At 32.5% G+C, this 22,702-nt stretch overlaps 2 protein-coding genes across 2 annotated transcripts; both read right to left on the bottom strand.

Moving 5' to 3' along the window:
• Positions 1 to 6,809: 6,809 nt before the first annotated feature.
• Positions 6,810 to 10,119, bottom strand: LOC143072078 (uncharacterized). The gene is made up of 5 exons (XM_076246857.1): positions 10,090 to 10,119; positions 9,798 to 9,881; positions 7,865 to 8,812; positions 7,392 to 7,445; positions 6,810 to 6,926 (listed from the first exon to the last, which is right to left on the bottom strand). Exons 2-5 carry the CDS (start codon positions 9,874 to 9,876, stop codon positions 6,913 to 6,915), a joined length of 1,095 nt encoding a protein of 364 aa, XP_076102972.1. The 5' UTR covers positions 9,877 to 9,881; positions 10,090 to 10,119; the 3' UTR covers positions 6,810 to 6,912.
• Positions 10,120 to 16,044: 5,925 nt separating this feature from the next.
• On the bottom strand, positions 16,045 to 20,588 carry LOC143072077 (uncharacterized). Its single transcript, XM_076246856.1, has 6 exons — positions 20,479 to 20,588; positions 20,036 to 20,119; positions 19,335 to 19,523; positions 18,588 to 19,196; positions 17,346 to 17,399; positions 16,045 to 16,158 (listed from the first exon to the last, which is right to left on the bottom strand). Exons 2-6 carry the CDS (start codon positions 20,112 to 20,114, stop codon positions 16,145 to 16,147), a joined length of 945 nt encoding a protein of 314 aa, XP_076102971.1. The 5' UTR covers positions 20,115 to 20,119; positions 20,479 to 20,588; the 3' UTR covers positions 16,045 to 16,144.
• Between the last annotated feature and the right edge of the window lie 2,114 nt (positions 20,589 to 22,702).

The following is a 22,702-nucleotide window of genomic DNA, read 5'->3' as shown; positions in this document are numbered from 1 at the left end:
TTCAATCTATTAACAAGATGTTTGGATTTTTTTATGTCTGTGAAAAAAAAAATTTTTTTCAAAAAGATCGAAGAAGAAGAAAAATGAAAGCATAATTAAGGATGTTCGCTTGTCATGTTGAGAATTTTTGTCAAATTTCAATGGCTAATATCTCGAAAACAAGGTCATTGACCTTTTATTTTTTTTTTTATTTTTTGGTTTCTTTATTAATACCCTATCAATATATACTAGTGTTATGAAAAGCTTATTATTTTGAAACTGAGTACCGAACGTCTTTCATTCAGATAATAGATATACCTACTGAGATATCATACATAAATGAAATATACTTATGAGGTGTTGAATGAATTCCAATGAGAAAAATTTCGTTATCCTGTATTGGGTGTTCTACTATAGAGATACAGCCCTACATATATCGCTATGCTGTATCTGTATACTATACAGATATCGCTTTAAAGCTCCGCCAACTGCCGGACTGAGTATTGTATGAATCTGCGTGACCTCAGCATGTGTATTGCAGTCGCATTCCAATTACGTATGAATTGCGAATTAACGATTACTTTTATACGTTCTGTTTGTTTTCAAACATTTCTTTAGAGCAATAAGAATCACACCAATTTTCTGATAACATACACACATGAACAGCAGTCTTTTCTACGATGACAACTATCGATTTCAAAACTTGAATGTGTTGTTACGGCCAGAGATTGCCTTTAAATTGTAGTCAACAAAAGACACAAATCAATAATATGATTTAACAAGATTTATTATACAAAAGTTTACAAGAAGTATTGCACAAATATTACTGTCAAATTAACTGTCAAAATATGAGTCCAATCTTTTATCTTTATCTGTATCCGGAAGTCTTCTCGGAATCTAATCTGAATAATACGTTCACTACTAAGGTCACAATCCAGTATGATGCTGTTTGTAGAATTAAAGAGTCAATCCAAATGCTATGAGTACTAATGTCTATCGATGTCTACGTCTGAGAGTTTAACTTTACTTTCTGTATATATATAGTTGTCACGGAAATTTCTAGAACACTCTAGAAATGGAACGTCATAAAAAGTTACAACGGAAGTTTCTAGTAAAATGTAGAAGTTTAAATTACGCATCTTTTATTATGATCATTCTGGAATCATTATGTAAGTCAAATTGAAAGTTCCAATCATTCTGTGATTGTTCCAGGGATTTCTAAACAGTACAGTTATAAGTTGTTTTTTTTTATCAGGCCACACAACACAAATAAGGCCATCATAAATAAATATTATAATTACAATATCATAACAGTGTATGATTGTGTAACAAAAACAACCATGTCATTTTCAGCATGCATGTTTAGTGAATGTCGAGTCTGAAGCGTAGGACAACTCGTACACGCTTGTTTCAAATTGGACAAATTGTTATTTGTTTTTACTTTTGAAACTAGTTGTTATGTTAAAATAGATAATTCTTCACCTTGAGCGATGTATTATTGTTGACAATTCGAGAATCGTTTTGTTTTCGAACCCGTCTTCAGCTAAATGTGTCATTATTGTATTAATTACTACACGGGCCTTAAGGGATTTCAAATCGAAAATAAATGCAAGACATGTGTTTTTGTGTCTTTCAAAACACAAATAATAAACAGAATTAATTTCAGAATAAAGACAATAACATTTTATTGTCTTTAAATATCAGCTGTATTTGTACTCGGCTCGAAACAGGTGTATAAGCTCACTAAAAGCTCGCATACACCTTGTTTCCTAGCCTCGTACAAATACAGATGATATTTAAAGTCATTAAACAGTTATTGTCTATTTAACGGTCTAAGTGACGAAGATTCAAGCAAGCATATGTCAGTGTACGGTGTTCCGCATTGTGAAAAACCTAAGCCAAATAGTCAGCTACATAAAGCCTCGACATGACAAAACAGAAAATAACAGAGATCAACCATCGACAACCACTAAATATACATAAAGGGGTGGGATTCACAAGTTTGTAAGCACTCAAAACTCCCCCACCCTACCCATGACCATGGTCCAACAAAACAAACTATCAAAAAACTAAATCCGTTAGAAATGGTTCAAACGGCGTGAAGCACAAAAGAAACTTACAAAAAGACAAAAATACACTGTACCGATATGAAAGTATTTGTAATCACTAAAATTAATGAAAAGAAACCATCAACGGAAGCGCTTTATTGTAAAAATGTACACACGATCAACTTTTCAAAATCACATAAAATAATAAAAAGAAGCCTTAACATTTTTTCAATTACATGTTTTTGCTTTTGTTTTTAGTTATTCTAAGTTATTGGTTTGTTTTCCATGCATTATTTTGTTTAACACTCTGTTGGATAGCACGTGCAGTTAAACCCGTTGTATATTAAACGAAATACAATATGACAATGAAGTGCATTGTGTTTGTTGTCAGCAAATCATAATTATGTTTGCTTATGAAAACCTATCATAAATGAAAAAATAATACATATTTTGTCATATCTTAATGCAACCGGAGGGGGGGGGGGGACGGTGAACGATGCAGATGATGGCTTTCAATGTTTTATTTCTCTGTATGTTCCTGATAAACAATTGATAGCGGTTTAATGGAAGTTATCATTCTATACGGAATACAACTTTAACACATAATCATATAACGGAAATTGAAATACTGTTGACAAATCACTTGCGAACCGACAATATCCATCATACGACACTTCGAAGAAGAAGTATAATCAACAAACAAAGTTCTGTTCATTGTTACTCTGAAACATCAACCCAAGAAAAGTATACTAGTAAAGAAATGAGTAAGCTCGCATCATCCTTAAATTCACATTCCACCAAAGTAAATCGATTCCCTTGACAAACCTTAAATTAAAGGTTGGTGACTACAAAAGTAATCAATAAAATTTTAGATAAAGTATATCTCAGATACAATTTAGCATGCTTCATATGTTGACTTTAATCTACAAATTCGCAATGCGATCAGTAGAGATCTACATTTATCCCCGGCTTAGTATATATCTAGGATTTTGATTGTTTAACGCACGTCGTTACAAAACCCATAGCCCCTGGGTGTTGCTAACCAATAGCCCCTGCGTGTTGCTAACCAATATCACCGGACGTTGCTAACCATTATCCCGTGGAACTTCACCCAAATTTTCCTTAGTTCCATGATTGCTCCTTGTGAAATATCAAATTCTGTAGATTATTCATGATTTTTGTAATTAAATATTTAATTCATTAACGATTTTGTCCTATTATGCCGATCATTTACACTCATTTCATTAAATATATCACTTGACTGCCACATTTTCAAGGAATGGGACTACTGACCTAGCTATGCAAATGATCCACGTTAACGTCACACCATCTATGACGTAACTCTCACAACATTGAGCGCCAATTTTGACTCAATCCAGTTTCTCTGTCTCCGTATTAATTAAAAACTTCTTATATCTGACTACCTGTATGGTTCTACCAAAGGTAGTACCCTACACCCCGTAAAAAATATGTAAAAGTTCTAAATTCCAATAAAACTTTTTTAGATAATGAAAATAACGTTGTTTTCACGTTACACTTTGTACCCGAATTTCCATAAAACTCGTCCGATTCGGACTAAGACCGGGGATGAATTCGTTATCTACGTTCATATCCGTAGATATGGATATTTTAACACCCTTCAGAACACTGTACACCCTTCGGCTACGCCTCATGGTGCACCGGGGTACTTCAGGGTGTTAAAATATCCATATCTTCGGATATGAACGTAGATAACTTATTATATATCACAACTGGGAAGATTTCCCCGAATTGTTTTGGCAATGAGGCCAACTATTCTTCAAGATCTGAGATGAACCACGAGTTGTCACTGATGAATTTTGAAGACGAAACGCGCGTCTGGCGTATATACAAAATTAAGTCCTGGTATCTATGATGAGTTTGTTTAGTAGTTTTTGTTGTATATTTTGTGTCATTTTGGTTTCTCTTGTCTATATTTAAATTGTTACAAAGATTAAAGTTGTCGACTTTAGAATTTTTGCCATGCAGTAACGCATATCTCAGTCCCCGAGAGTCTTTGGACATTTAAGAAATAATTGAACAGGAAACCATATCGTTCTATATTGATAGATTTTCTAATTTGTATTCATTGTCGAATCACACAGAGGCAAGAGATTTAATATAGAGTAAAAATCTTTTTATTTAAACATCAAAAATATTTGTCTTAATTGTAGGTCTTGTCTTGTTGGTCATTTTAGCTTATATGGGTCAATATTCCTAATGCGCCTCGAAATGAGGAACACAAAAGTTGTGTGTAATAAAAAAATCTCTGTGTAATGATATTGGAATTTTTTTACAAATGACTGAGCTTTACCATTTGTGGTGATTTGAAAAGTAGAGGAACATAGAAGAATTAATAAAAGGGATTTTTGCCGTGAGGAGCTGCATCACGAAAGGATGTTCGGGGTATGCTAATTTACAGAAACAGTAATCATATTTCGTACCCTGCAAATTTAACCATATATATGAAAATATCACAGCTTCGAAAAGAACTATCATATGTATCCAAGTTTACGATATGGATTGAGCTACAGGATAAAATGGTAAAAATCATCATCAAAGGGCAATAATTCTAATAAGGAGTCGGCTGACGATTTTGATAATGCTAACTTATTTGTAAAATTTGTCTTGTTGATAACTTTTGCAATTTAATGTCTCTTTGTATCTGTTATATGATTTTTAAGAACAAAAACGGTAAAATTTGTCATATAAGGTATTAACTCCTATCAAAAGTCGGCTGACGATTTTGACAATGCTAACTTATTTGTAAAATTTGTCTTGTTGATAACTTTTGCAATTTAATGTCTCTTTGTATCTGTTATATGATTTTTAAGAACAAAAACGGTAAAATTTGTCGTATAAGGTATTAACTCCTATCAAAAGTCGTCTGACAATTATGAAAAATATATACAATAGGTAGAGTACAACATTTTGAACATTTTTGCCCCTGTCAGATTTACTTAATTTAAAAATGAAAGACAAAACTTGCATTTAACACCTCTTTTTAGCCTTCATGGCCATGTTTGGTTGCTACGCGAGGGTCATCACGCACATTTTCAAACTAGATACCCCAATAATGATTGAGGTCAAGTTGGGTTAATTTTACCCTAAAGGAGAACATTTTCAAAAGTTAGCCAGATGAGCTAAAGACGAGCATTAGATAAACAATAGCATACAAAACACAACGTATATAAACTAAGACTTAACAACATAAATCCTACTAATTAACTCTAGTTATCTCTTGGATTTTGGAATGGTAAGCAAATCCTTCACTGCAAGTAGCATCAACCTGTGTTTTACCTTCCTTTATTGGATAAATTTGTCTAACTTTATTCGCGAAAATTGGTAAGAAAGAAGAAAACCGCCTTAAGAAACACAGATCTACCAAGAGCTACCCGAACTGGGTTTTAGTAGAAAAAAGTCAACCATTAAAGAGTTGCTGATGACGGTTGGTTTATCCTTATCAGTCTCTTGCAAGGGTTGTAGAAACAAACAATGTCTGACTTTCAAGTAGAAACATCATACTCAGACTTCAAAAGTCGCCCACTAATGTATCACACACTTACATACATACACAATACAACATAACTGGGGTATTAAATTATAATCCTTGTACCTTTGATAACTATGTTATAGATAGCAATTGGTGTCATGGCTTGAAATCTTATTTGAAATCTTTTCCTATTTGGTTCTTTCCTCTGAAGACCAAGTAGTGTTGTGGTCAATGATGGTAATCGATTTAAATCTGCCTAACTGTGGTGATTCTTGAATTTCGATTGTGATGAAGGTCTTTCGTACATTAATGTTCATTACGATGGCTGATCTCAGGTTTGTGAATGATTGATCTGACTCAGCAACATATCGTTTTCAACTTCTGCATAGAAGTAAATACACAGTTTGAGCATTGTGTGCAAGATAATTGTGAAATATGATGTATTTTGTTAGCACCAGATAAAACAGCTCTCAAGTGCATGTCTATAAGGCTTTAGTTCTATTCAGGGGGCTCAGGAAATATCTTGATAGAGCTTAGGGTTATTTTTTTCTATTCATTTTCCTTTTCGTAATAAATAGTGATCGTTTGTCAATAAACTCATCATAGATACCAGGATTAAAATCTTATATTTACGTCAGATGCGCGTTTCGTCTACAAAAGACTCATCAGTGGAGTTCGAATCGAAAAATGTTTAAAAGGCCAAATAAAGTACGAAGTTGAAGAGCATTGAAGACCAAAAATTCCTAAAAGTTTTGCCAAATACAGCTAAGGTAATCTACTCCTGAAGTAGAAAAGCCTTAATATTTAAAAAATTCTAAGTTTTGTTAACAGTTAATTTGTTATTATGAACATATCAATGATTCGATCAAATTAACGATGTTTAGTCACTAACACTTCAGTTTTTTATGACTCTTTTCTCTTTACATGCTTCATTTTGTAATGTTTTCATTTTAGCAGTGTTTGTAACATTGCCATATAAGCGGGAAATTATTTTTGTAGCTATAAAACCAGGTTAAAACTACCATTTTTCTTAAAATGACCTTTATCAAGTCAGGAATGTAGCAGTTGTTATCATGTAGTTCGTTTCTGTGTTTTTATGTGTTCGGTTTTTTTTTTTTTTTGTGGTTTGGTGTTTATGTTGTTTTATTTGTCAATCTTATTATTGTTCTGTTTCACTCGGTTCTGAACTTGGAAAGTCTTAATCAAATGATCGTGGTTAATATTTTGAAATGACTGTATTATGAGGGAAATTAACTTTTGAACACAAGTGATTCTGATGACAATGTTTATTCTAATACCAAGTAAATACAACAAAAGAGAAATGGAGTTGTTCGTTCATCGACTTCAGGCGTCAAATAAATATACATATGTTATTTAGTATGCTGATCCTACAAAAAGAAATTGTATATATTAGTATATCTAATTGAAAAATGTATTACATTTTGCATACACATTTTACAAAAATAAACATAGATTACACATTCAAATGGAAATTGACGCTGAATGGGGGAGACCAATTACATGTACACTGTAATTGATCACTTTTCCTATTTGAGCATATTATGAATTAGAAGATATAGGATTGGAAATGAATCAATTCGCCATCGTCAGACACCAAAGCACATGGAAATAAGCGACAAAGGACCCCCAATTGTGAGCAATTACATATTGAATTTAGTAATACTAGAAAACTGACGGTTTGTGTTATGTACAAAAAAATGTTTTTTCTTAGTGACTAAAAAATTTATTAGGTAAATTGGCCCTAACTATCAAGTAATCTGTACATGTTACTATTGTATGATTAAAATCATTATATCTATCTTGTTATATCTTAAACTTGTTAAAAAGCTTACCTTTTCCAACAGATCTGCCACCGAGTCCACTGCTTACACTTCCTTGAAGAGCAGCTGAAAACAACATAAAGATTATAGATGAAGTTAAAAAGAATAATATATACACAACAACTCGTAGTTTTACTCAATGGGAAAACTTTGTCAAACAGCAGACCATTATTTACACATTTCAGGTTCGTAATAAGTTACACTAGTGCTTATATAAAAAACAATGGCTTCCGATTCAAGGCAATCACATGGTTGAACTGTACCCCCGATCCCCATCCTACTAAAAAGGGAAAACAACAAGGGAAATCGTATTCGATTTTAAGTCGATTTTTATGAAATTATTAATGTTATTTACAATACTTAATGAAATGTTTTGTATATTTCCCTTCTAATACCTTATCTTCATATTAAGTACCGCATCTCAAAATTTCATATCTAACAATTCCTGTTTGAATTTGTTTAATTCTTTTACATAGAATACTGACCTTGAAGGCTTCCACTGCTGATTCCTCCTGCACCACCTCCAATACCACCTCCTAGTCCACCAGAAATTCCACCACTCAATCCTCCGGAAAGTCCTCCACTTAAACCACTGGCTCCTCCAATACCTCCGATATTTTGGCTTTGTGCAACGAATCCACTTCCGAATTGTCCAGCAAATCCGCTGCTTCCTACTCCAGTTCCGAATCCAGATCTTCCAACAGAACCAGCAAATCCACCGTCAAATTGTCCAGCAAAGTTAGATCCAGCACCACCAGTGAATCCACCTCCTACTCCACCACCAATTCCTCCACTGATTCCACCACTGATTCCACCGCTCAAACTGGCTGCTAAGGTATTGGCAGAGATGGTTTGTTGAAGAGCAGAGATGTAGGAAATCAATCTAAGGTATGCACTTATGCTGATTGAGATAGATCTGCCGGCACCAACACCACTAATTCCACCTCCCAAATTTCCGCTTAGAGCACCAGCCAGAGAACCTGAAATGCCACTGCCACCAATACCGCTTCCTAGACTTCCTCCCAAATTTCCGCTTAATGCAGCGTTGAGAGAACTAGATAGTCCACTACCGCCGAGACCACCTCCTAGACTACCTCCCAAATTTCCACTTAGAGCACCAGCAAGAGAATTGGATATTCCACTGCCTCCAAGACCACCTCCAATGCCTCCGGCCAAGTTTCCACTTAAAGCAGCGTTGAGTGAACTAGATAGTCCACTTCCGCCGAACCCACCTCCTAGACTACCCCCAAAATTTCCACTAAGAGCAGCATTGAGAGAGTTAGATACATCTACGCCGCCAATTCCGCTTCCAATGCCACCACCCAAGTTTCCGCTAAGAGCACCACTGAGAGAACTAGAAAGTCCACTTCCAAAGCCACCTCCAACATTTCCGCCAATAGATCCATCAATTGACCCACTGATTGATCCACCTACTGAAATAATTCATACAACTATATTAAATGATAGAAAAACATATTTTGTTGTTTGCAGAATTTTTATGATTTTCTAGTAAATTTACAGTCATTTTTCTATAAACTTTCGTTGTCTTTTGTTATCGGTATTGTAAATAAAATTGGTGCCATATTTCTATAATTTGTTATTATACTTTACGGACAAGACGATTATTATAATCTAAAATTATTTCTCACTTCATAAGACAAATCGGTTTTTAGACGTAATATCAGGGACGTATACAAATTTATCCCTAAATAAAATCTGAATTCGTTTATACAGATTTGTTTAAAACAAAATCCAAGCGAAACAATTACCATACCTAAGTATTTACAGACAGATATAATAAAAAGTGTTGAGAATTTTTTATTCTGACATTTGGGGGTAGACTATTTTTGAAAGTTCAACCAAGAGTATGTAAAATCGTATAAATTTGGAAAACGGCGCTTTTGTAGTGTCACGTTACGTTACGCAGTAACGTGCATTTACTCTTTGGGAGTTCAACGCTCTTTACACGTTATAAATCCCTTGCCACAACAAACTGAGGAATCCGTAATTGCCCAGTTTGAAGGTTAAAGACCAGGTTGGTTTATTTTTGGAATTTATCCCTTCATGTACTTAATTCTGTTTCTTGCTTGTACTATGTGTGCATGATATATTAATAAAAGCCCTTGGACGTTCAACAGACCATCCACAATCGTTAATCTAAGTCATGTAAGATTCGTCATGAAAATGAATCAAGTCTCAGAATGAATATCAGATTGTCGAAAATCAATATTAATTTTTTTTTTAAGAATCATTCATGCAACTAATTACAGATCACCAAATTACTTAAAATAATATTTAAACAAATTAGAATAAATAGAATCATTGCCCAAAAAAGTAATGAGTGTAATCCCTGGTGAATTTGTCCTATATTTTGTAAAATATAGCGATAATCATATAATGTAAATGAAAACAACTTACCTCCTTTACCGCCGCCAAATCTGGGTACAGCATTTGCAAAGGCAACGGACACTAGGAGTACGGTTATAAAAGTATTCATCCTGACTGTAATAGATTAAAAATAATAAGGAAAATCTGACAAAAAGTATAAAATAGTTGTTGTTTTCAAATCCAATTCAAGATTCATTGAAAAAAAATATGAATAACAATGTTGAGATATATAACCAGTATATGTCACTAAATATTTATAAATATGAAGCATTGTTAAAGATATTTACTCGAGAGTATAATTATTAATTTGAAATTGTTATACCTGGTGTTCTTTCTCTCGATGATATCAATGGTACGTATAAATGATCAGCAATCATTCTCTTTTATACATCTGTGTCAACGTGCTTTCCGCATTCTTGCCTGCACATTAGTGTTGACCCTGATGTATAGAAATTTATTTTTTCTAGTATTGTTTGATGTTTAGCACACTAGTCATTCTATATTCATAATACTTAGTTTCAAAACTAATGTGAAACATTATTTCAAAAACCACAATTTAAATTTACTTCTGCTTACATGACAATTTATTGATAAATATGAATCAGACAGTTTTATTTGCCATTTCGCACATTTTCGTTGAACAATAAGATAAAATATTACGTAATATGGTGTTTTATTTATTGCAATGCGATGTTATTTCAAACTGATGTGAAATGGCGAATAGTTTTCGTAGTATATAAAGGGAATAGTCCACGATCTGCCGGTCTTTCATTTGTCAATGAGTAAGTTCGAAATGCTTACATTTTGTGATTTCTTCAAATAAATATCAATCAACTAAGTCACATGTTAGTATCCGGCTAAGTGCCCGGCATAGTGCAAGACGATTGTGTACCACGATATCTCATCCCGGCGAGGGAAGAACAAAAAATTACAGATTTAACATTGTTGGGCTGATGTTTAGACAATTTGAAAGTATATATATGTATGTATACATTTCTTGAAATACAAAAGTTTTTATCAATTCAATCGGGTAAACTTCTTTTAAGTGACTGCAGTTATTAATTTAATTTTATTGATCTGTTTTCGTTATATCTTGTCATGTTTTCTTGAAGAAAGTCATTTGTCATGTTTTGATTAGATACATAATATGATTGTTTATACCAAAATCTAAAATTGTTACGCAATACTATTTATAGGTACCAGGATTATAATTTAGTACGCCAGACGCGCGTTTCGTCTACATAAGACTCATCAGTGACGCTCATATCAAAATATTTATAAAACCAAACAAGTGCAAAGTTGAAGAGCATTGAGGATCCAAAATTTCAAAAAGTTGTGCCAATACGACTAAGGTAATCTATGCCTCGTATAAGAAAATCCTTAGCTTTTCGAAAAATTCAAAATTTTGTAAACAGGAATTTTGTAAATAAATGACCACATTATTGATATTCATTTCGGTGTTTACTACTGCGCTGGTGATACCACCGGGGACGAAACCCAAATAAATTGTGTTAAGAATTTAATATCTAAAGATTAATGGATTTAACGATATTCCAAAATTTAATTTAGATTTTCTCATTCACTCGTGAATAGTTTATCCAATTAAAAAAAAATATCAACAACAAATGAAAAAGGTTAAATCACAAAAATACTGAAATCCGAGGTAAATTCAAAACAGAAAGTCCCTAATCAAAGGGCAAAATCAAATGATAAAACACACCAAACGAATGCACAGCAACCGTCATATTCCTGACTTGGTACAGATATTTTCGTTGTTATTATCTTCTTATTCGTTACATGAATTACATAGACCGTCGTCCTTCTGATACAATTTAAATAATAAGTTTTTTGTTGGTAATATGAATTGTAAAAGTTTTCATCTTTATATTTTTAAATTATTTTCTTCGAAATATTGAAAAGTGAAAAAATACAATGGATTAATACTGAGGTTATTATTAATATACGCGTCCATTTGCAAATACCAATTGGGGGTTTCAATTCAATAACTTGACAAATTGACTTGTATAATATATTTGTTGAAAACTTGAAGCCTCAGTTTTTGTCTAAGAATATTGAAATACTTTTAATAGAACTTTCAGACTAAAACATCTGAAGACAGTCTTTTTGGGATGGCGTTTTACAAATAAATATTTTGCTATCCAATTACTCTTACAGACTTTTTTGCTGAATAAAATGATAAGATATATCGCAAATATCGTGTTTAACTACACTGACAGATATTAAATTACTCCTTATCATATCAAAATTAACAGTTTTATTTTCAATGGATTTGTTCACCCAAATTAACTGTTTTCTTATTTCTATGAACATGATGAAGTTGGGATCTTTTTTTTTTTTTTTGTCTATCCACCACCTGATATTACCAAATATTCAAATACTTCACTATATAAGAGCGACGAAAAATACCAGAGGGAGAGTAAAACTCATAGATAGAAAATAAACCGACAACGTCATGGCTAAAAATAAAAAGACAAACAGACAAATAATAGTACAGAAGATACAGCATAGAAAACTAAAGACTAAGCAACATGAACGCCACCAAAAACTTGGGGTGATCTTAAGTGCTCCGGAAGGGCAAGCAGATCCTGCTCCACATGTGGCACCCGTCATGTTGCTTATATTATTACAAATCCGGTAAATAGTCTAATTCGGTTGGTCACATTCGTGAAAAGGGAAAGGGTATTGTAGTTACGACATAAGAAATATATCCGATATCATCTATGAAACGGTTATTCCTTAACGGTCAACAACTCTTGATGGCGTCCGTAAAATTTACGAAGGAATGATTTCAACTTCACCATTTGGAACTCGTTGTTTAATAGCTTCCTTGTGAATAGCAATCCTCTATCAAGGAAATCATGTTAGGAAATACAAGCCCGGGAATATCGTATCAATTGGGAGGTTAATACTCCGTATGCAGGCGCTGCTGGAATGATGCTATACAGAAATGAAGAGTTCACAATTGGGAAGCTGAAATCCTCTCTTTTGTCGTAAAGTTTTGTTTTCAACCAACCCTTATCGTCAATTTCTAGATGTAAGTCAATATGTGAGGCAGACTTAGTTGTATCTGTAGTAATCTTTATCTCCTGTTCGATGGGATAGATTCGTTCAACATAGTCACCAAAGTTTGTATTATTTAGTGAGAGAACATCATCTATATAGCGGAACGTAAAGTTACAGGATATTGCTAACTTCTTATCTTTCTTTCTTAGAAGTTCCTAAATGAAGTCAGCCTCATAATAATAAAGAAACAAGTCGGCAAGAAGAGGGGCACAATTGGTTTCCATTGGAATTCCGACAGTCTGTTGACAAACACGTCCGCCAAACGTAACAAAAATGTTGTCAATAAAAAATCAAGCATTTACATAATGTCAGTTTCAGAGAATTTTTGGTTTGAATCAGAGTGATTCCTTACAAAGTAGGATTTATAAAATTCAAGGATGTATTTAAAATATTAAATAAATAAACTACAATGTTCTTTTCTTCAAAATTCATCTTAAAAATCAACAAAAAAACCTTTAAAGTCATATGAAAAAAATACTAAACTAGGAGGAAAATCCAAAACGGAATGTCCCAAGTCAAATTGCAAAATCTAAAGCTCAAACACATCAAACGAATGGACAACAACTGTCATATTCCTGACTTGGTAAATACATTTTCTTATGTATAAAATGGTGGATTTACCCTGGTTTTGAGCTAGCTTAACCTCTCATTTGTATGAAAGTCGCATAAAATTCCATTATATTGACAACAATTTGTGACTTAAACAAACAGACATATTATGTAAACATGTTATGAACAGGGGTACAGTAGTCAACATTGTATTATTGTCGTAATCACTATATTAACAAACAAATATAAAAACAAACGTTTACCATGCTACAAAAAAAACAATAACGGGACGTATACGTTCGGAGCAATGTCACATGTAGAAAAGAAACACAAAACGGCATATATATAGACAAAGAATATAAGCAAACATGAAAGACAAGAATACACAGTTTATCATGGTACAATAACACAATGACGGGATATATAAGTACAGAGCCACGCCAAATAGATACCACAATAACAGACTAGATAGTAAAGGAAATATTCATAAGACAAATAAAAGAATACCTTAATTCTTTATAAGATGATACACAACGTTAGTACCCAGATTCTATACGTCAAGACCATCATGTATTAATTGTGAAGTTGTAACGCAGTGTTTCTCGCCTATGTCTTGGTACCTTTCGATGAACTGGTTTGGAAAAAGAACTAGACGTTATTTGGCATACCCCTAGCCTGGTTCATTTACTTTGTACTCCTATATAAATTGGCTTCAAGACACACACTTTGTAAAACAAAATGAAACACTGATAAGAAACCAACGGAAAAGTCAATGCATTTCCAATCTCATGAGTCTAATCAACCAGGAGTTGCAATCCTATTTTAAAAATTATTTTGAATATAACATACATTAATTTAAAAAGTGGATGGCAATTTGTTGGGATTGGATATTAATATTGAAGACAAGAGATTTATTCTGATAAATGTGTCTCAATGAAATCAGAGGTAAGACCTTTAAGATATTTGACATATATAAAAAGGGAAAGTGTAAAATGGGAAAAGAAGCTTAAAGAAAATTTTTAAAAAATACTAGAAATACAATCACTGAGGACAATACAAATGTAATTGAGATTGAAAAATGTGAACTTAAAATTTTGCGGCAAATAGTTATCAAAAGTACCAGGATTATAATTTAGTACGCCAGACGCGCGTTTCGTCTACATAAGACTCATCAGTGACGCTCATATCAAAATAGTTATAAAGCCAAACAATACAAAGTTGAAGAGCATAGAGGATCCAAAATTCCAAAAAGTTGTGCCAAATACGGCTAAGGTAATCTATTCCTGAGACAAGAAAATCCTTAGTTTTTCGAAAAATTCAAAGTTTTGTATCAGGAAATTTATAAACAAGGCTTAAAGGCCAATATGCTCGGTCAAGAACCCAGTGGATTGAAAAGGGAGAGAGACCAACTATCTGTTTTTGTAATCTATAAACCCAAACTTTTGTAAATAAAATTATTAAAGAAATCTTGTCAAGAGTGTATAAAAGAAGTCAATGTATCGGGGATAATTCCATTTCTAACACCTAAATTAAAAGATAATAAAATGGATTCACTAGAAGGTAATATTACCTTCACTGAAATATCACAAGCATTGAAAGGATGAAAAATAATAATAGTCCGTGTTCAGATGGCTTCACAGCAGAATTTTTCAAAGTGTTTTGGATAGACATTGATAATTTGTCTTCAGGTCAATAAGATAGGGGAAATGTCTGTCATTCAGAAGCAGGAAGTAATCACATGTAATTATTTAAAACAAACAGGCTTTATTCCTGGGAGATTTATTGGGACGACTAGTTGCTACATGCTATTGAAAACCGAATAAGTTTGGAAATATAAAGCATTAGATTCCAAGTCAGACATCGATCCACAACTTTGTCAAGAGCTTGGGTCAGAGGAGAAACTAGTTCTCAATAGCAAAGTGTGTAAGGCTTTTGTGCTCGGAGAAAATCTTGATATTTTTAAGTGTTTTTTCTCTTTCTTTCCAATTTTCAAAAATCCGGTTGAATCGTGATAGTTTGTAAAATTTACGAGGATAAGTCAACATATACGGTAGTCTTTGTTGACTTTTTTCTGTTTATTTAGTGAATGTTCATCTCGGCTAATGTTGTAATAACGAGAGAAACTTCTATAAATGTAGTTCGCTGTAGCCTTGACTATTTAAGTGACAATAAAGTTTTAATAACCGCTTTTGCACAATATCACATTTTGTAAAATACATAAAACAATGCATACAGATAGTTAGAGGTCTGCAAAGTATTCCGATTTTCTAAATACATATGTAAACAAGTTCAATGTTTTGTGTAAAACTTATAATGTCTTGATCAAAAGAGATCGCTGATTTTGAATCATAACGGATTGTTACGCTACTTATCATAATAAACTGAAAGACTAGTTATTTTTTCAATTTTCTATTCCTTGGTGGTATTTTCATTTTTCTCTTCGTTATTGAGAGTATATATTTCTCCACACTTAATTGTTGTATGAAATAAAAAAAAAAGTAGTTTAAAATTCGTTGAACATATTTTTTGAAAATCAAAATAACTCAAACTCGGACTAAAATGATTATGGTTGGTTATGGACGTGGTTTGTATTTTGTTATAACTATATTATGTGAGGAAACAAACTACCAAACACAATTAATTCTGATGACAATGTTTATTCTAATACCAAGTAAATACAACAAAAGAGAAATGGAGTTGTTCGTTCATCGACTTCAGGCGTCAAATAAATATACATATGTTATTTAGTATGCTGATCCTACAAAAAGAAATGGTATATATTAGTATATCTACTTGAAAAAAACATTATATTTTGCATACACTTTTAACAAAAATAAACATCGATTACACTTGATAAAACTTTACTTATCACTTTTGTTTTATCCCTGATAAGTTATTTTCCAATCATACGTTTACGTATTAGTTTATTATGTCTATTATTAATCTGGGTGTCACTGGTGAGTCTTGTGTGGACGAGGCGCGTTTTTGACGTATTGAATTTTAAACCTGATGCTTTTTGTTATTCATTAATCATTTGTTTCTTTGTCTAATACGTTCTCCTATTTATTTGTATTGTAGTCCTGTAATATTATGTTGTCATTTCAATGTTATATTTAACATTGCCATTAAAGTGCGAAGTTTGGCATGCCACAAAACCAGGTTCAACCCACCATTTTTTCCTTTAAAAATGTCCTGTACCAAGTCAGGAATATGGCCATTGTTATATTATTGTTCGTTTCTGTGTGTGTTACATTTTAACGTTGAGTCGTTTGTTTTCTCTTATTTTTGAGTGTAATTTCACATTGCGATAAGACGTGTCACGGTACTTGTCTATCCCAAATTCATGTATTTGGTTTTGATGTTATATTTGTTATTCTCGTGGGATTTTGTCTGATGCTTGGTCCGTTTCTGTGTGTGTTACATTTTAGTGTTGTGTCGTTGTTCTCCTCTTATATTTAATGCGTTTCCCTCGGTTTTAGTTTGTTACTCCGATTTTGTTTTTTGTCCATGGATTTATGAGTTTTGAACAGCGGTATACTACTGTTGCCTTTATTTATGTGTACAATTTCAAATAATTATATATTTTTTATTTTTGTTGTTTTTATATGTGAATGTTTATACAATAATATGCAAAGCACTTTGTAAACTTTCTTGATGAGTTGTCTTTCAGGTCCATTGTTTTTATATCAACATTTCACATCATTCCATTATCTTTGAAAATATGTAAAATTTCTGAATAAGTTTGGAGTAAATTACAAAGACTGTTTGATATTTGAATTGTAGGTTTAAATAATTTTCGTGTTTTTCTTAATGACTACAAAAAAATATATAATGGTAAATTGGACCTAACTATCGAGTACACTGTGCATGTTACTATATCTGATTAAAATTTAAATCCTTATATCTATATATCTTGTTATATTTTAAACTTTTTTAAAAGTTTACCTTTTCCAACAGATCTGCCTCCTAATCCACTGCTTACACTTCCTTGAAGAGCAGCTGAAAACGACATAAAGATTATAGATGAAGTTAAAAAGAATAATAGAAACACAACAACGCGTAACTTTACTCAATGGGAAAGCTGTGGCAAACAGCAGATCATTGGTTACACATTCCAGGTTCATTATTAGTTACGCCAGTGCTAACGTTCGTTTACATAAGAATTATCAATGGCGTCCGATTCAAGGCATTCACATGGTTGAACTGCACCCCAACCCCTATCCCTGTAAAAAAGGAAAAAAAAGAACGAGGGAAATCGTACTCTATCTTCAGTCGATATTTATTAAATGATTAATGTTATTAACAGCACTTAACAAAATGTTTTGTTTATCTTTTCTAATATCGTTCCTTCATACATATTAAGGATCGCAAAACAATGGCTTCAGTATAGAATTAATCATAAAATTCTGGCAACAAATACGTTTTTAAACAAAATTGGGATAGTGCAAAACCCATATTGTACTTTTTGTAAGACTGAACTTGAATCAATTGAACATATACTGTGGGACTGTTATTATGTACAACAATTTATTGAGCAAACCGAAATGTGGTTTCTCCAGAATGGTATTAGTATACCATTTACACAGGATATTTTTTTGTTTGGAAATTTATCACGAATGTACAAAAATGACCCTCAAAACAATATTTTTCTCTGGATTAAACAAGATATATATAATACACGATATTTTAAAGGAGAATTAAGTTTAACAGCATTGATTGAAAAAATAAAGCATCATTATATTTTGGAGAAGACGATATCAATTAAAAATAAATGTTTGACAAGTTTAACCAAGCTTGGTGCATTTACCAAGAGGCTTTACAGGATAATTTGGTGGATTAGCAACTATACAAAATTTTATGTTTATGTTTTTTTTTTCTTTTTTCTTTTTCTTAATCATCTTTTTATTTTTTTATTTATCAATTCTCCATACTTTTTTTTGTATGTCCCTTTTTAATAAGATACAATTATAAAATCCCAACAAAATGTTATTTTCAAGTTCTATACATTTTCTGATAGATTGTATTATATTACATTCATATACATGAACTAACTGTTTGATAACTGTACTGTTGTATATTATATATGTTGGATAAAAAAAATAAAAATAAAAAAAAAAAGTATCGCAAAATTTCATATTTAAGAATTCCTGTTTAAATTTGTTTAACTTTTTTACATAGAATACTGACCTTGAAGGCTAGCGCTGCTGATTCCTCCTGCACCACCTCCAATACCACCTCTTATACCACCAGAAATTCCACCACTTAATCCTCCGGAAAGTCCTCCACTTAAACCGCCGGCTCCTCCAATACCTCCGATATTTCCACTTTGTGCAGTAAATCCACTTCCGAATTGTCCAGCAAATCCGCTGCTTCCTACTCCAGTTCCGAATCCAGATCTGCCAACAGAACCAGCAAATCCACCGTCAAATTGTCCAGCAAAGTTAGATCCAGCACCACCAGTGAATCCACCTCCTACTCCACCACCAATTCCTCCACTGATTCCACCACTGATTCCACCGCTCAAACTTGCTGCTAAGGTATTGGCAGAGATGGTTTGTTGAAGAGCAGAGATGTAGGAAATCAATCTAAGGTATGCACTAATGCTGATGGAGATAGATCTGCCGGCACCAACACCACTAATTCCACCTCCCAAATTTCCGCTAAGAGCACCAGCTAGAGAACCTGAAATCCCACTGCCGCCAATACCGCTTCCTAGACTACCTCCCAAATTTCCGCTTAATGCAGCGTTGAGAGAACTAGATAGTCCACTGCCGCCGAGACCACCTCCTAGACTACCTCCCAAATTTCCGCTTAGAGCACCAGCAAGAGAACTAGATATTCCACCGCCTCCAAGACCACCTCCAATGCCTCCGGCCAAGTTTCCACTTAAAGCAGCGTTGAGTGAACTAGATAGTCCACTGCCACTAATTCCACCTCCCAAATTTCCACTAAGAGCAGCATTGAGAGAGTTAGATACATCTATGCCGCCAATTCCGCTTCCAATGCCACCACCCAAGTTTCCGCTAAGAGCACCACTGAGAGAACTAGAAAGTCCACTTCCGAAGCCACCTCCAACATTTCCGCCAATAGATCCATCAATTGATCCACTGATAGATCCACCTACTGAAATAATTTAGCAGCTATATTAAATGATAGAAAAACAAATGTTGTTGTTTAGGGAATTTTTCTGATTTTCTAGTCATTTTTCTATAAACTTTCCTTCTTATTGCCTTTTGTTATCGATATTGTAAATAAAATTGGTGCCATATTATTATGATTATCCTTTTTGTGATTATATTTTACAGATAAGATGATTATTATAATCTAAAATTATTTTTCACTTTATAAGAAAGATCGTTATTTATATGTAGTATCAGAGACTTATGTTCCACTTTCATGCAAACTTATCCGAAAATAATAAAATTTCAGATCATCACAAATCAATATAATTTTTTTTAAAGAACTTTTCCAGGAACTAATTATAAATCACCAAAATACTTAATATATAATATTTAAACAAATTAGAATAAATAGAATAATTGCCAAAAAAATGTATTGAGTGTAATGCCTTTTGAATTTGTCCTTTGTTTGGTGAAATAGAGCGAAATCATATTATTTAAATTAAAACAACTTACCTCCTTTGCCGCCGCCATATCTGGGTACAGCATTTGCAAAGGCAACGGACACTAGGAGTACGGTTACAAAAGTATTCATCCTTCCTGAAATAGATTCAAATCTTTTAAGGGATATCTGACAAAAAGTATAAATAATTGTTTTAATCAAATGTACTAGTACTTCAAAATGCATTTAAAAAGGTTTGAATGATTGTTGGTATTAACTAGAATTCAAGATGCATTAGAATTAAGAAGCTTCTTGCAAAGTATGATTATTTTAGAAAAAAGAAAATTCAGTATGATTGTCAATTAGGCAAGTATACACCAGTGAACAAATGAGATAAAGTTAGGTTACAACTATATGAAACCGTACGTTCATATCAATTGGAACTATAAAACGATTTTTTTATAAATGTAAAGAAATTTTCTAAATTTTATAACTATTTAGTTTAAAATTGTAATACCTGCTCTTCTTTCTCTTGGTGCCTTTGGAAAATGTTGTACAAATGATATGTGGAAAAGATAAGAAATTGTCCTCTTTTATATCACCGAGTGTACGTGCTTTCCGCTTTACTGCACTAGCATTAAATTTGACCGTAGTATACATACATTGATTTTTCTCAATAAAATTTGTAATTTAGTACACTTATAGTTCCCTTTTCTTAACGCTAGGTTGTAAAATTCGTGTTTTACATGGTTTCAAACCACAACATAAATTTATCTCTGCTTACATGACAATTTATTGACAAATATTAATCAGACGGTATTATTTGTCATTTTACACATTTTCTTTAAAAATCTAACAAAAGGTTTTGATGTTACGTAATATGGTCATTTGTTCATTGTAACACAATGTAATGTTAAAATTGATATGTAATAAATCGCCATTAGATTAGTCAGAAAGAAACTTTGAAACGTGAAATCGTGTATTTCTGCAATAATTAATAATAGTGTCTCTCTAGTACAAAAATGTAGAAAGTAACAGTCTTAATATGTGCATTTTATATTATTCGTACGTACAACTAGTCATAATGTGTCTTGATACAGTGGAAACAAACAAGAATTTGTAAGGAATAGTTAAGTAAAATAAAGAAAAAAAAATATTAAAATTTGGGAAAAAGAAATAATGTATCCTTTTTTTTGTAATTTACTCGTGATATCAAACATGAAAAAAAGTAAAATCATTTATTTACCAGTATACTAAATCAGTTTGGCGTTGGATGTCTACTGAATGGCATTGTAGTTATATTGGCTTTGAACTATCTGTCAGTCACTGCGAGTCTTCTCAGATCTGTACTTATAGTTTTTCTATGTCTGGATTTATAAGTATCCTGTCACTTTTAGTCTGTGTTTTTGTTAGTTGCTTTTCTGCTTTGTATCGATCTGATGAGTGAAGCCTTTTTCAACTGATTTGATAGTTTGTTATTTTGTTGTATTGTTATACCACTATCCAATCTTGAGATAAGGTTCGGTGTCCAAAGTCAGGGACCTGTAACTCAGTAGTTTTCGTTTGTTGCTGTAAACATTGTGTATGTGACTGTCCCAACCAAATAATATTCGGTGTTCATTAATATATTTTTACATTAATCATGCCGTTATTTTCTCGTTTGAATTGTTTTACATTTGTCATTTCGGGGCGTTTTATGGATGACTTTGCGGTAGGGGTTATATTGATTCTTGAAGGCTGTTAACTTCTATGTCGTTAAGTCTCTATCGAAGAGTTGTCTAACTTGCAAACATACAACATATTCTTATTTTCATATTGATATGATACGAATTTATGTGATACGATTGCAAAAACGTCAGAGAGCAAACTGAGTATTCATACGTTTAAAAGTCAACGGTTGTAGTATTATGATAATTCGCAATGGACAAAGTCAATTTAGATACGATCTTTGTAAGCTCCTTATTATTTTGAATAATGAATTTAAAGGGTATCAATTTACACTGCAGTAAAATCTATGAATATTGTATTTACCAGTCAAACATTGCTTACGTTTTTGATAAATCATAAATAACTTAATATGTATTGCTACACTTTTCTTAACACTTATTGTCATACATCCTATGGATATTAGAAACTGTAACTAATATATTTCATAATGTTAATGACTAATTAATACACTTGCCTGGGAAACATGATATATTTATAAGCTTTGAACTACCATTTCAGTAACTGGTAGTACTTTTATATTGACAATTTGTAAACTTTTGTCTGTATATGAAGTCTATATGGACGTTTTGTGTGTGCTTCTTACCGAAATTATGTGTCAAGTTATTACTTTTTGTCCGTATGGATAAATTCATATCATTTCTTGTTATTTAATTTCATTGATGATTAAAACAAAGCTAAAGGTTCGTTTATAACTATATTGACATTCAATGACTGTTTGATATCAATCGATTTCCAATTTTCACCTGTTGTGAAACTTAAAACTACACAATGATGATAATTTGCATTTCGTATGTCGGAAAATGGGTTTAAGATGTTGCAATTTGACAGAGCATTTCATTGTTCATTTCATGTTATACTTTAGAGTTATTAAAATCAAGGGAAAGATTATGTGTATCTTTTACAGTTGATTTAGTATTTCTGCGATAAATTATACCTGTTCTGGCGTTTTAAGTTAGTTTTTATCAAAATTTATATGAAGATGATATTTACACCCGAAACGAAGGCGGCTATGA

This window comes from Mytilus galloprovincialis, chromosome 4, assembly GCF_965363235.1.
Source record: "Mytilus galloprovincialis chromosome 4, xbMytGall1.hap1.1, whole genome shotgun sequence".
In the NCBI taxonomy this organism is placed as follows: domain Eukaryota; kingdom Metazoa; phylum Mollusca; class Bivalvia; order Mytilida; family Mytilidae; genus Mytilus; species Mytilus galloprovincialis.
The sequence above is the reverse complement of the archived record's forward strand: the minus strand, read 5'-3'. Positions and strand labels throughout refer to the sequence as shown.

Coding starts and splice junctions, on each gene's coding strand:
- LOC143072077 (XM_076246856.1), bottom strand. CDS start 20,114: ATGAATACTTTTGTAACCGTACTCCTAGTGTCCGTTGCCTTTGCAAAT. Junction 19,524..20,035: donor ATATGGCGGCGGCAAAGGAG/GTAAGTTGTTTT, acceptor AAATTATTTCAG/TAGGTGGATCTATCAGTGGA. Junction 19,197..19,334: donor TCTTAGTGGAAATTTGGGAG/GTGGAATTAGTG, acceptor GAAATTTGGGAG/GTAGTCTAGGAGGTGGTCTC.
- LOC143072078 (XM_076246857.1), bottom strand. CDS start 9,876: ATGAATACTTTTATAACCGTACTCCTAGTGTCCGTTGCCTTTGCAAAT. Junction 8,813..9,797: donor ATTTGGCGGCGGTAAAGGAG/GTAAGTTGTTTT, acceptor GAATTATTTCAG/TAGGTGGATCAATCAGTGGG. Junction 7,446..7,864: donor CAGCAGTGGAAGCCTTCAAG/GTCAGTATTCTA, acceptor TGTTGTTTTCAG/CTGCTCTTCAAGGAAGTGTA.